The following is a 12,330-nucleotide window of genomic DNA, read 5'->3' as shown; positions in this document are numbered from 1 at the left end:
TTCCATTTTTTAAAAGTCTGTAAATGGTCTTCCTCAAAAATGTACCATAATTATTTAAATTATTTTCTGTTGAGGGTATTTCACTTATTTCCTTTATTTTTATTTGTCTTTTGTTGTTTTTAATGATGCTGTGGTGAAGAATTGCTTTGTGCATTAATCCTTTTGTACAGCTCATTCTTTGCCTAGAATAGACCCCTAAAATGAAATTTATGAGTTTAAGATTACGATTCTGTGTCAAGGCATTTTACGTATACTGTTAGATTAGAATGCTACAAGCATTTTAAAGTCATATTTGCATATAACTTACTAGTTTTGTTGTATTTTTAAGAGTACGAGGATGGTGATCTGTCATCTTGGATTAACAGGGAGAGGTTTCAGAACTATCTTACCATGGATGGCTTCCTCTTGTATGAACTTGGAGACACAGGTAACAAGCGTATATACAATGCTCCATCAGTCTGTACAGTTTTTCCTTTATTGGTTACTTAAACCTGATTTTGTAGGAAGGGAATTTTAAGCTCTGTTTCATAATTTCCTTCCTTAAATAGACCTCAATGCCAGTTCCGCTTTATGAGAATATAGATTAATATTAACAAAGAACAAACATTTGTATGGGGATAAAGGTCAGTTAGAAAAGGTTTCCTAGTTAGAACTCATAGTGCCAGGGAAAACTGAGCCTGGGTAATAAAGAAATGAGAAAAAATAACCAGGAACCTATATTAGGAGGCTGATTTTGTAGTGGGAGTCGGAATACAACTCATCACAACCTCTTAAAGCCTGCTTTTACTTGTGAGGAAAATACAGGCACCACATTAGCATGGTTTCTTAAAGTTGCATGATTGGAAATGGCAAGCAAAGTAAATATATTTATAGATGCAAAAATGAAAGCGATCAGCAGCTGACTGTAGGGTCTCAGATAGATGAAAACTATTGTAAGAAGCTAACCATGTAAGTTGTAGGAGGAAGCGTTTTGTCAATTTATGTTGAATTACAAATGAGAAATAAATTATGGATATTATTGCCACATTTGTTTTCATTTATAATTTCATTGATAAGTGGGATGGAAGTATAGTTGCAGATTTTTAAAAAATGGGAAAATGTTACTCAAGGTTCAGTTTGTTTTTTTTTTATATGAGAAGTAGTGTGCGTAGAGTTTCCTCTTGATGATTTCCTGCTTTTGAATCTGATTAAAAATGCAAATTAGAAATGTTCTAACAGCTTCTCATGTTATTTTCTGACTCTTAGGATATTTGTTCTGGCTCCTGAGCCTACTTTTTCATGTTCTGTGTCTGGTGACGTTTCTGTCTTTGCTTATCCTTACAGAGGGGGGTGTGTGCTCGCTCAGTGTTGGAAGGTGGTGTGGACACTGTCAAAGAATGTGGTTTACTTCTGGATTCTCTCGGACCCTTGTGAAGGGAAGAGGGGGACAATATAGGAATACAGTAGTTTTGCTTTCGGTTCAGTAATCATAAGAGACATCATGACCTCGAGGTGGTTGTAGCTTCTTCTCCCAGATTAATTCGGAAAGAAGTTGGCTATGGAATGTTCCTGTTTTATGTCCAACACAATTGCCCTTGTTCGGTTGTGTTGCTGCGGCTCGGCCCCTGTTCCTTGTCCCACTGGCCACTTTCCACACGACCACAAGAGGTCCTGGCTCTTGTCCTGGTGGCGGCAGGTCCCTGTGTCTTCTGACCCCACCTGAGTCTCCATGTCCTCTTTCTCTGGTCTTCCTCACCCTCCTCTCCAGCCACACTGACTTCTCGGTTTCCTGCCAAGGCTGGAAACCTTGTACCAATACACCTTCAATACCCAGAAATGTGTAGTTAATTTATGCTCATCCGTCAAACTCAGACCAGACATTGCTTCTTAAGAACACCTTTTACTGGTCCCCTCAAACTACCGAAGTTCGCTGTGTCATACCCTTCTGTAGCTTCGTGTTCCTTTCCTTCGGAACTCTTCTCGTTGTTAGCCATACGTCTGTTTGTGTATTGTAAATGATCTGTAAATGTTACTATTATTTTCCCTACCAGACTGTGCTCCACTGGTGCCGGGCTGTGTCTGTGTGGCCATCACTGCGTGGTTAAGTCCCTCAGCTAATAAATGGTGGCGCCTCACTGCGGTTTCCCCCCCACCTAGAACAGGATAGACACGCTGGACCGCGACGTCTGGTCTTGTGACTCCGGTCCCAGTGCTCTGCTTACGACATCCTGCTGTCCACTAGAGGATGTTAGAGATGAAAGGGACCCATGTTGTATTCAGGGTTAGGTAAATTGCAGTCCATTTTGTTTTGTGTGGCATCACTGGCAGGTAGTGACCCATGCGTGGTACTGAGTGGAATAGCGTGTAAAAATCATTCCCTTGTTACATGTCATTCTTTTAGAGCTACGTTAGTTGATGATAAATTTCTTTTATCAACTTATTTCTTAATGTCTTAGCGTTGGACAAAATACTTAGTCACTTTGTGAGTTGTGTGAAAACAACAACTTACGAGTATATAAGTTGTTAGTTGCTATTATTTACATTTGGGGGTTGGGAGGGAGCATCTGTCTCACTTGGAGTTGACTAGTGCGCTGATTCAGTCTACTGTGCATAACATGTAGCATAATTGGAATTAAGTTCTAGAAGCTATTTACTAATTCCCGATTCATACCTACAATAAAAATTGAAAAATTTGTGTAACGAGGGTTTTGAATTTAGGTATATGTCGTTCTTAATTTCAGGAAAGCTTGTGGCGATTGCAGTTATTGATGAGAAAAATACATCAAATGAACACACCAGGTATATCAAATATCATCTCATTCAAACTTCACGTGGCTTCACATAAACTTGATATAGTATCTTACTTTTCCTACACTGCTAGAATAGGCAGCAGATGTTGTAATTGAAAAGTCATAATATATTTTTAAACTGCAGAGATGAAATATTCATGTGTTCCTTCACAGATTAAAGTCAATTATTCAGGAAGTTGCTAGAGATTACAGAGACCAGTTCCACAGGTAGGTGCTTGCATTCAGGAACATTCCTTTATCTTTGCTTAATTATGTTTTGTTATACAGTGAGGCAAAAAATAGTACTGTTTCGTACTTTCAAAGGTGAGTCAAGATACTGAAGTGAATTATAGTATGTTGCATTTCGGTATGAATTGTTTGGACTTAAAATTTGTTGATGGATGTCATATAAGTGAAAAAGAAACTTTCATTTGTAATTTGGAGCATACTTGCTTCTTGATAGGATTCGGGATACGTTTGTGGTTAAGATATATGGACTTGCGCTCTTACATTGAAGATAAATGCGCGGTCGCAAGTCAGATACAGACAGATGATAATTTTCACAGGAACTCAAAGAATAACAATATAAAAACTAAGTGATCTTTTTGCTTTGTGCTAACCATTGTGTTTGTTGCTGCCATAAGAGACACTCATTATATTTACTTTTTATCCCGTTTTTATTCGGAGTCTTCTAGTGAAGTATGAGTGATACATATTTATATTTGTCCTGCTATGAGCATTTTCTGATTAGTTCTTTTTAGAAGTGGGTATTTTTTCTTAAACATATTTTAATTAGAAAAGTTTATATTGCCCTGCATGTTAAATATATAGAGACTAGAAATGTCTTAGGACTTGTTTAATTTTACTCGTGTGTATCTGTATCTGAGGCCAGTAGAATTCATACTCTTTTCGACATTTATTTTATGTGATTTATATTTAATGTTTATAGTGTTTACATGCTTACCAAGCCCTAAAGTTCAGTTCTTGGTACATATTTACCTTATTTTGTATCTAATAGTGTTCTCTCTGTCTCTCTCTTTTGTTTTTCTTTTGGTTGTTGTTATTTAGAGATTTTCAGTTTGGCCATATGGATGGAAATGACTATATAAATACTTTGCTAATGGAGTAAGTAAAATTCTAAATGATTACATGATTTCCTTATCAATTCTGTCAATTTTTAAATTTCTGTTTCTGAGAAACAAAAGAACCACTAGCTGGAAAAAAAGCAAACTTTCCTATATGCTGATACAGATATTCTCTCCTCAAATACCATACTTTCGTTTTTAAATCTAAATTTGAAACTCAATGAGCTTTAATAATTGCACTATATTAAAAAAAAATTACCTTGGGGTGCCTGGGTGGCTCAGTCAGTTAAGCATCTGATTCTCGATTTCAGCTTATGTCATGATCTCGTGGTTTCATGAAGTTGAGCCCCATGTCGGGCTCTACGCTGACAGTACAGAGCCTATTTGGGATTCTCTCTCTGCCCTCGCTGCCCTCCCCCCCACCCCAATGCACAATGTGCGCACGCATTCAGATAAACATAGAAAAAAATTTATTTCCCAATTCCATGTTAATAATTGATAGTATTTTGGAAAGAAGACAGTGTTCAAAAACTTCCAGATTTTGTGGTTTCTATTTAACACACACTTTAAGTTCAGTTTTAATGAGTAAATGTAACTTAAGTAAACATTTTTTTTTAAGTTTGTTTATTTTGAGAGGGAGAGGGTTCACCCATGTGAGTTGGAGAAAGGGAGAGAGAATTCCAAGCAGGCTCTGCACTGCCAGCACAGAGCCCTGTGTGGGTCTCAAACTCATGAGATTGTGACTTGAGCCAAAATCAGGAGTTGGACGCTTAACCAACTGAGCCACCCAGGTGCCCCTTAAGTAGCATGTTTTTACATTCAAGAATTAACTGCTATTTTAGAAGAATTTATTTTAACAGATTAAAATAGTTTTATAGGGAAAATATATGATTTTAAAATAATTCTATCAGTTACGTTTATGATGTAAAGATTTGATTTGTCACTTCAAAAAGTTGGTATTAGAAAACACTTAACCTACCTATACTGAATGAATTTCAGATAAGAGTCTACTCTATGGAGTAGACATTTAATATCTACTACATGTCACACGCTGTGATTGGTACTGTTGATGTAGAAAATGAGTTGAGTCCTTGTCTTCAAATACTTAACGGTCTGCTGGGTAACACAACATAGTAATTCCACAACTGTATGAAAAGGTCTTTGTAGTAGAAGGTTTTGGAAACATGGAGGCGCTCACCCCCATCCCAGTGCACACAAAGGTGGAAGGTTCAGAACATGCTTGCTAGAGGAGGCAGTAATTAAGAGAAGTTTCCTGCAAGAAGAAATGCAGAGAACTCATTCCAGACAGAGCCTAACAGCACACACAAGAGGTGGTGGGAAAATGGGGCTTTGGAGAGTGTGGAGCTTTAAGATCGCCCCCGAAGTGAAGGTGCAGAAAGCCCACTCACTAGAGGCCGGTGACCTCCTCCAGCGACACTGAGGTGCCAGTTCAAGTTCACGGCGTTGTGCCCTTGTGCTGTGTGTGGTGTTCTCTAGCTTGGCGTGGGAGCAGAGGCAGAGCGTTGCCTTGCTTCAGGTTTCAGCGCATGTATTCCACTGGGGAAATTAAAACCAAATTTACAATCCCAAGATAACATTCGTAATTTTCAGTTAAAAGTCTTAAAATTATAGTGTTACCTTTATTCATTTATATTTATTATCCCTTTTGTTATAATAAAGATTTGAGAGTGTTTACCAATGATACAAAGTACCAGATATCCTATATCACGAAGACATCAAGACAAAGGAAACTAAAATAAAAGATCTTTATTATTTGAGGGATTTATCATTTGTAGGTAATTATTAAAGGTACTTGAAAAATTTGGCCTTGAATTTTTCATACTCAAAGTAAAGAAACATTATTTATACATTCCCCATAGTCTATCAAACAACTATAGCTTATAAGGAGTATGGCAGACTTTGCAGAAACCTAAGAGAATATGCTATGCTGTATAATCTCATAATGGAGGACACCATAATAGAAGTATATTTTTAATAGGATTTTTACAGCATATATAGTAGGGACTTTGATACAACCATTTCTTACAATGTCCTTCAGGGCAAGCCAGCATTCAGTAAAACATGGTTTGTAAGAAGTCAAAGCAGTCTGGGTCTAATAAACAACTCCTTGATCCAGGATAATATTCAGAATATGTACAGATGATGGGCCATCCTTCATGAGTATGACTTTTAATGTAAGTTGTGAGATAGTAGATATTTTGAGCTACAGTCATGGTCAGAGAAAAATAATAATCTCTACCACCAACACCTTGTTGTGTTGTTTGTTTTTTATTCATATTTTGCTTTTTTTCTTTTCTTTTCTGAAAGAAGAGAAAGCATATGATGGTTATGTGATAATAATTAAAAGTCCTTATTGAGCACTTAATTCTGTGACCAACACTCGACTGGTCAATATGTATTTTTGAACTTTTGTAGAACTTAGTAAGGTATAAGTACGATTGTTATCTCCATTTTGTATAGATGAGGAAATTGAAATTTCTTAGAAGAAACCCAAGGAAGTTAAGTAATATGCCAAAGGATGCCCAACAAGTAAGTTAAAGAGATCCAGTTCTCAAATCCAGATCACTCTTACTCCAAAGCTCTTCTGTGACGCTAATATTGTCAGATAAATTAGTGGAATTTAATAGGTATTGATGCGTAAAGTGTTTTTAACTTAGGACAAACACATGATATTCTATAAGATAGTTCTGTGGCAGCACTATGCTTTCTAAATTTTCTCAAAATAAATAGGGACTGTCAGACCCTGGGTCTACTAACTTGTTTTGTTTGGGGTTTTTGTGAATATAATTAAGAGGGAATAGGATGAAGTGATGTTTTCCATTTCCATCATTATTTGAATTGAATTAGTTCACAACAGATAGTCCTTAGTTCAACTGTGTATTTAACTTTTTTACAATATGTGCTTTTATAGGAAGGCCAAATTCTAATCCATTCTGTAAAATATAGAAGTTTTTTCCTATTTACACATTATGATAACTAATAACTAAGCTGTTATCAATCAAAAAGTTGTTTTTTGCATTCATTATGAAGAATGGAGATTTTTTTTAAATTATACAATCAGTTAGTTCTTGCCTAACATTAATATTGGATAATCAACCACCTGATACCCAGTAGCTTCAAGCAATAGTATTTGTTCTCTCTCTTGTCTCGGCTTGGCTGATGTTGACTGGGCACAGAAGGATGTGGCTCCAAACTGCCACTGAGGTGCCATCAGCTGCAGTCTTCCATGTCCTTGACCTTAGCAGGACGTTTTCCTGGGGCTCTTCTTGTGGCAGTCACAGAAATAGAAGAAGGCAAGCCTAGCCCTGCAAGCATAGTTGAAGTCTCTGCTCGAGTCCCTTCTGTTACCTTCCCCCTGGCCAAGTCCATGGCTGGCCAAGTCCATGGCTGAGCCCAACATCAGGAGTCACATGAGCACGATTTGCCTCACTGGGAAAAGGGCTTTGGGTGGGGAGGGAGAGAGAATTATGAGCGATAAAGCAACCCACAGGACTCGGTTACTTATGTGGTGATAATACAGTGGTGGTGTAAATTGTTTCTACTGTAGTTTTGTGCTTTTGTATAATATTTTTATATAGGCACAAATAGCCATAAGCCCATGTGTAGGTGACATACAGAATTGAGCACCTCCCTTCCTTTTATGATTATTCAACAACCTATCCTTGAAAGGAAAAAAATAAAACATTATTTCAATTAAATGACACCTGTTGGTAATGTTTTCTCTCGTATCAACTGAGTTGATACGTAGTGTATCAGTGAGGCCCTTCCCGAGGACGCCCGTGGAACGTGCGTTGGGATAGTGGGCGTTCAGAGAATTTGGAGTAGCATGTATTGAACGTGTACGATGTACGAGGGACTGTGCTGAATGTTTGAGTTTTCCTGATTTTTAAAACAAGACAACCTCCCACTACCCACCTCTTATTCGTCTATAAATGAAAAACATTAGGCTTAAAAAGTAAATGGCGGGAAAGCCCCAGGCTTGCACACAGGCGGCGTGTCTCCAGACACCGCGCTCTTTCCCGTCGAGTTCCCTTCGAGTTCCCTTCGTGCCGCTTGACTGGAGCGGGTCGTGTGTGACCCAACACTGCTGGTATTTGGAGGGAAAGGAGTCGGGTTGCCCGGAAATTGACACTTCATACGTAACAATTTCTGTTCTTCAGTTTAATCATAAATGCCAAGCTGTCTGATACCATATATTAGAATGTTTATCATACATTGTTCGTTCAGCTTTTTTTTTTTAATTTTTTTTTTTTTTAACGTTTATTTATTTTTGAGACAGACACAGAGCATGAGCAGGGGAGGGGCAGAGAGAGAGGGAGACACAGAATCTGAAACAGGCTCCAGGCTCTGAGCGGTCAGCACAGAGCCTGACGCGGGGCTCGAACCCACGGACCGTGAGATCATGACCTGAGCCGAAGTCGGACGCCCAACCAACCGAGCCACCCAGGCGCCCCTTGTTTAGCTTTTTTTAAACTGATGCACAATTTGAAATTTTCTTCATGTAGACACAGGGAGGCAAAGCTATTCATACAGCTTCCTCCTTTTGTACTTGTTACTTAGCTATAATAGAAATGACTGTCAGAATATTTGTTCTCTCTCTGTTCAATGTGTATTTTGATTTCTTTTGTTTTTCTCTTTTCAGTGAACTGAAAGTCCCGACTGTGGTTGTACTGAATACTTCAAACCAACAATACTTCTTACTGGACAGACAGATCGGCAGTGCCGAGGACATGGCACATTTCATTCGTGACATCTTAGATGGCACAGTCCCGGTGAGTTGTTCCCTTCCGTTTCACAGGGGCCGTGGGAGGAGGTGGAGGAGAAACAAGTTTTCTTCTTTCCTGGGGACTCTGAAAGGAAGGGGCGGCGCCTGGCGCAGAGGGGGGTGGGGGGGGTGGGGCGGGGTCCCGCCTCGCTTCTCTCAGGTCGCAGAGCAGCATTCTCTGAGACACAGAAGCTGCTTATGGGTGGGGACATCCTAGGGGTATCTGGAAGACATCGTTGGTTGTCACAGTGACGGTAGGTGGTGTTGGTGTTTGGGGTCGGGGCTGCGGATGCTGAGAGGTCTGCCGTGTGCAGGGGCATCCCAGTTGTGAGCTGCCCCAGCCCTTAACCTCTCTGGGTTCAAGAGCATAACTGGATTAAGTTATTCAGACTGCTTTCCTAAGAAAAACCTGTGACTGAGACCTCAGTTTTTTGAGAGATGGGGAAATGTACCGAGAATCAGCCTCAGTGGAGAGTTCCAAATCCAACCACATAAAATATTTTCTAGAAATAATGAATGGGTTGTCTTCACTTTGCATTTTTCCCTGTAAGGAGTACTGCAGTGTTACTCAAAGTGTGGGTTGTCACCCGTATTGTGGGCTCATGAAATGACTTCAGATAGGAGCGGCAGGCATCATAATTCAGTAGGCTAGAATAAAATAGAAAAAGTAGGAGACTTCTAGACTTTTAGGAAGTCTAATTACTGGTTTGTGAGAGCTTTGTTTCAGGTTGTTACAAACTTTATTTGAAAGTTGGCTCACGGAATAACAAGCAGTTCTTCTGAAAACAGTTACAGAGTAGGAATTTTATATTTGTGAGAACAATACTTGTTAAAATGAAACTCACCTATATGAGTGAGAATTCTTCCATATGTCAGTTAGTGAAACCCAGTTCAAACTGTTTGACCACAAAGTGAGCTTCGTACAGAAATTCAAGGAATGAGCCAGACTTCAGAGATACCTGAAGGCAGGGATTTGATTTTCATCAGGAATTTTCTTCTCTCCCTTTGAGCACTTTTTTGCCGTTTGGGTGTCATTCTTGGGGAGGTTCCCTCCACGATAGTTGAGGTGCAGTGACTTTAACAAGCTCAGCTAAACCCAGAAAGAAGTTGGGCAGGGCTCAGGTGGGTCAGCATCAGCCACGACGCTCAGAGTGTCAGTAGGGAGACTGAGTCTTCAGAGGAGGGTCAGAGTGTGTTCACGCAAGAAAGGAGGTTGGGGGGGAGGGGGACGGAAAACACAGTAAATATTTGCTGCATGGCTCTTTCAGGTGCTTTTTGTAATCCTCTGGGGTCAACCCTGACCTGCACTTGTAAGATTATAACAGAAAAATGAAGTTATAGTACTTAAATAATGTAATTGTTCTCTTCCTGTTAAATTTAAGGCCCAAGGAGGTGATAGCATTTTGCAGAGATTGAAAAGAATAATATTTGATGCCAAATCGACTATTGTGGTGAGTCGTGACAGCTTGCTTGGTGTCACTGATAATTGAAAACGTACGGGTTAATGTCTAAGGAAGGTAAAACCTGAAATTTCAAAGGGTTGGGTAAAAACATACATCTTTTTTTTTCTTCTTTTGAGAAAGAGAGTGCAGGCGTGTGCATGCAGGTCGGGGAGGGACAGAGGGAGGAGGGGAGAGAGGATCTTAAGTAGGCTCCTTACCCGGCACAGAGCCCGACACGGGGCTTGATGTCACGACCTCGAGATCATGACCTGAGCCTAAATCAAGAGTCGGACGCTTAACCAACTGAGCCGCCCAGGTGCCCCTAAAAATACATCTTTAAAGATGAGAACTGGTGCATATTTATATTAAGAAAATGTATTCTTCGGGTGGAAATTCAGTTTGTCTACTTACTTCTGTACGATCGGTGAGTTGACTAGAGTTCAGAATCCATTACCTCAGTGACGTGACTTACAAGCGTTTTCCGGAGCCTCTTTCCGCCCTTTTCAGTCGCTGGGTCTGAAGCTGCTTCAGCTCTCGGTCAGCATTCCTAGATTTGTTGGAGCCTTAAACTCCATTGTAGTTGTCTGTCTTGAGCTGCTCAGTCCAGAGGTGTTTTCGCTCATTACGGCCGAAAGCAGTTCTCAGAGTGGAAGTCCTCAGAGTAGGCCCTTAGCACGTGATGCGTAGCTGCTCCTCTGACTTGCACGCGGTGTCTTCCTTTCCTTTTACCCTGGCTCCATGATCGCTCTCCTTCCCTTTTCCAGCGACACGTGGGACAATACTCTGTCCGCCTCAGGTGTTCTCATTAGTTCTCGAATACTGCAGAAGCCGCCTGGGCGTTCTCAGTGCCTCATTCTTACTCAGGCTTAAATTTCCACCTCAGAACACTTTTATTCTGGGAAGCCTTCCTCCGTTGTCTCAATCCAAGGTGACCTTGCCCTCCTCTGAATTCGCCTGTATCGTTCTCAGGGTTACCGTCTGAGAAGTGTGTAGTCACAACCCATAGGATACAGTATAGTTGAAAGACCTGTTCAGCCAAATTGCTTTTACTGTTTCCTGAGACCTGAGGAGATGGCGTATACGCTGAGAGGAGTTATTATTAAGCTCATGTGGCTTTGCTACTAAGCAGAAAGTAAAAAGGATTTAAAGCGTCCTGTGAAGAGGAATGCGTATGCACCTGCTTCACGGTAAACAAGCAGCCTTCTCGGTGAATAGGTTCGTCTAGTCCAAGATACGACTCCGAAGCTGCTGGGCACGTAGTTACCGTCTCAGAGAGACCTTTGTGGTTGATGTGAGGAAAATGAATGTCCTTAGAAAAGTCATAGAGTATTTGGTGCCTCTTTCTGCTGCTGGTAGCTGGATACACACACACATACACACACACACACACACACACACACACACAGTGTAAAATTTCTGTCTCTTAACAGTGTCTGTAACAGGGTAGTCACTGCAGAAATACCGACCTTGATTGATTGGAACTAAAAGAAGTTGGGGGGTAGCAAGAGGATGAACTGTGTAGTGGTTTTTTAACAAACACTGAGCTGTGATGATCTTCCCACAGTCTATATTCAAGAGCTCGCCCCTCATGGGCTGCTTTCTCTTTGGCCTTCCACTGGGTGTCATCAGTATCATGTGCTACGGCATCTACACGGCGGACACTGATGGAGGGTACATAGAAGAACGATACGAGGTGTCCAGAAGTGAAATCGAAAGCCAGGAACCAGTAGAAGACGGCAAAGAACGGGAGCCAAGCGGTGGAGCCACCCTCGGGCCTACGGTGCAGGAACCCAAAGATGTATTAGAGAAGAAGAAAGATTGAATCTTGGCTAGTGTGGCATACTTGATAGGATTTCAAATTATCCAAGAGTCTATTTATTGAACTTAGACATTTAATCATGATCTTGACAAAAGAGAATATGTTATTTGTATTTTGCTAATATCAAACTGCATGGAGTGAAGTAGTCCTTCATAAATGGGGAGACATTTGGAGCAAACACAGGAAATGTTTATCTAAAACAAAAAAATGAGGAAGCACTCCATCGGAGTTTACCATATAGATGTCGTTTTAGCAGAGTAGTTCTTTTGCATGTTTCTCTATCTGAGCATTCTGTGACAAATTAAGATTCTTGGGCAGAATATTTAAATTGGTCAGTCAGGTAGAAGACACATGTTCGATAAAGAAAAACAATACTTTCACCTCCTACCATTCATTCTCCTCATGTATTTTAGATGAGATTTACACGGGC

The 12,330-nt window shown here is 40.3% G+C and overlaps 1 protein-coding gene across 3 annotated transcripts in view; it reads left to right on the top strand.

Moving 5' to 3' along the window:
* Positions 1–12,100, top strand: part of TMX3 (thioredoxin related transmembrane protein 3) — a 43,021-nt gene extending 30,921 nt beyond the window's left edge. For all 3 annotated transcript variants that reach the window (XM_042961371.1, XM_042961373.1, XM_042961372.1), the window contains 7 exons: positions 329–427; positions 2,721–2,778; positions 2,943–2,996; positions 3,837–3,893; positions 8,517–8,646; positions 10,022–10,090; positions 11,646–12,100. In XM_042961371.1, coding sequence (XP_042817305.1) covers positions 329–427; positions 2,721–2,778; positions 2,943–2,996; positions 3,837–3,893; positions 8,517–8,646; positions 10,022–10,090; positions 11,646–11,903 — 725 coding nt within the window. In that variant the 3' untranslated portion in view covers positions 11,904–12,100. The remainder of the gene's footprint in view (positions 1–328; positions 428–2,720; positions 2,779–2,942; positions 2,997–3,836; positions 3,894–8,516; positions 8,647–10,021; positions 10,091–11,645) is intronic.
* Positions 12,101–12,330: the final 230 nt, after the last annotated feature.

Source organism: Panthera tigris, chromosome D3 (genome assembly GCF_018350195.1).
Source record: "Panthera tigris isolate Pti1 chromosome D3, P.tigris_Pti1_mat1.1, whole genome shotgun sequence".
In the NCBI taxonomy this organism is placed as follows: domain Eukaryota; kingdom Metazoa; phylum Chordata; class Mammalia; order Carnivora; family Felidae; genus Panthera; species Panthera tigris.
Note: the sequence above shows the minus strand (reverse complement) of the source record. Positions and strands in the feature narration are given on the sequence as shown.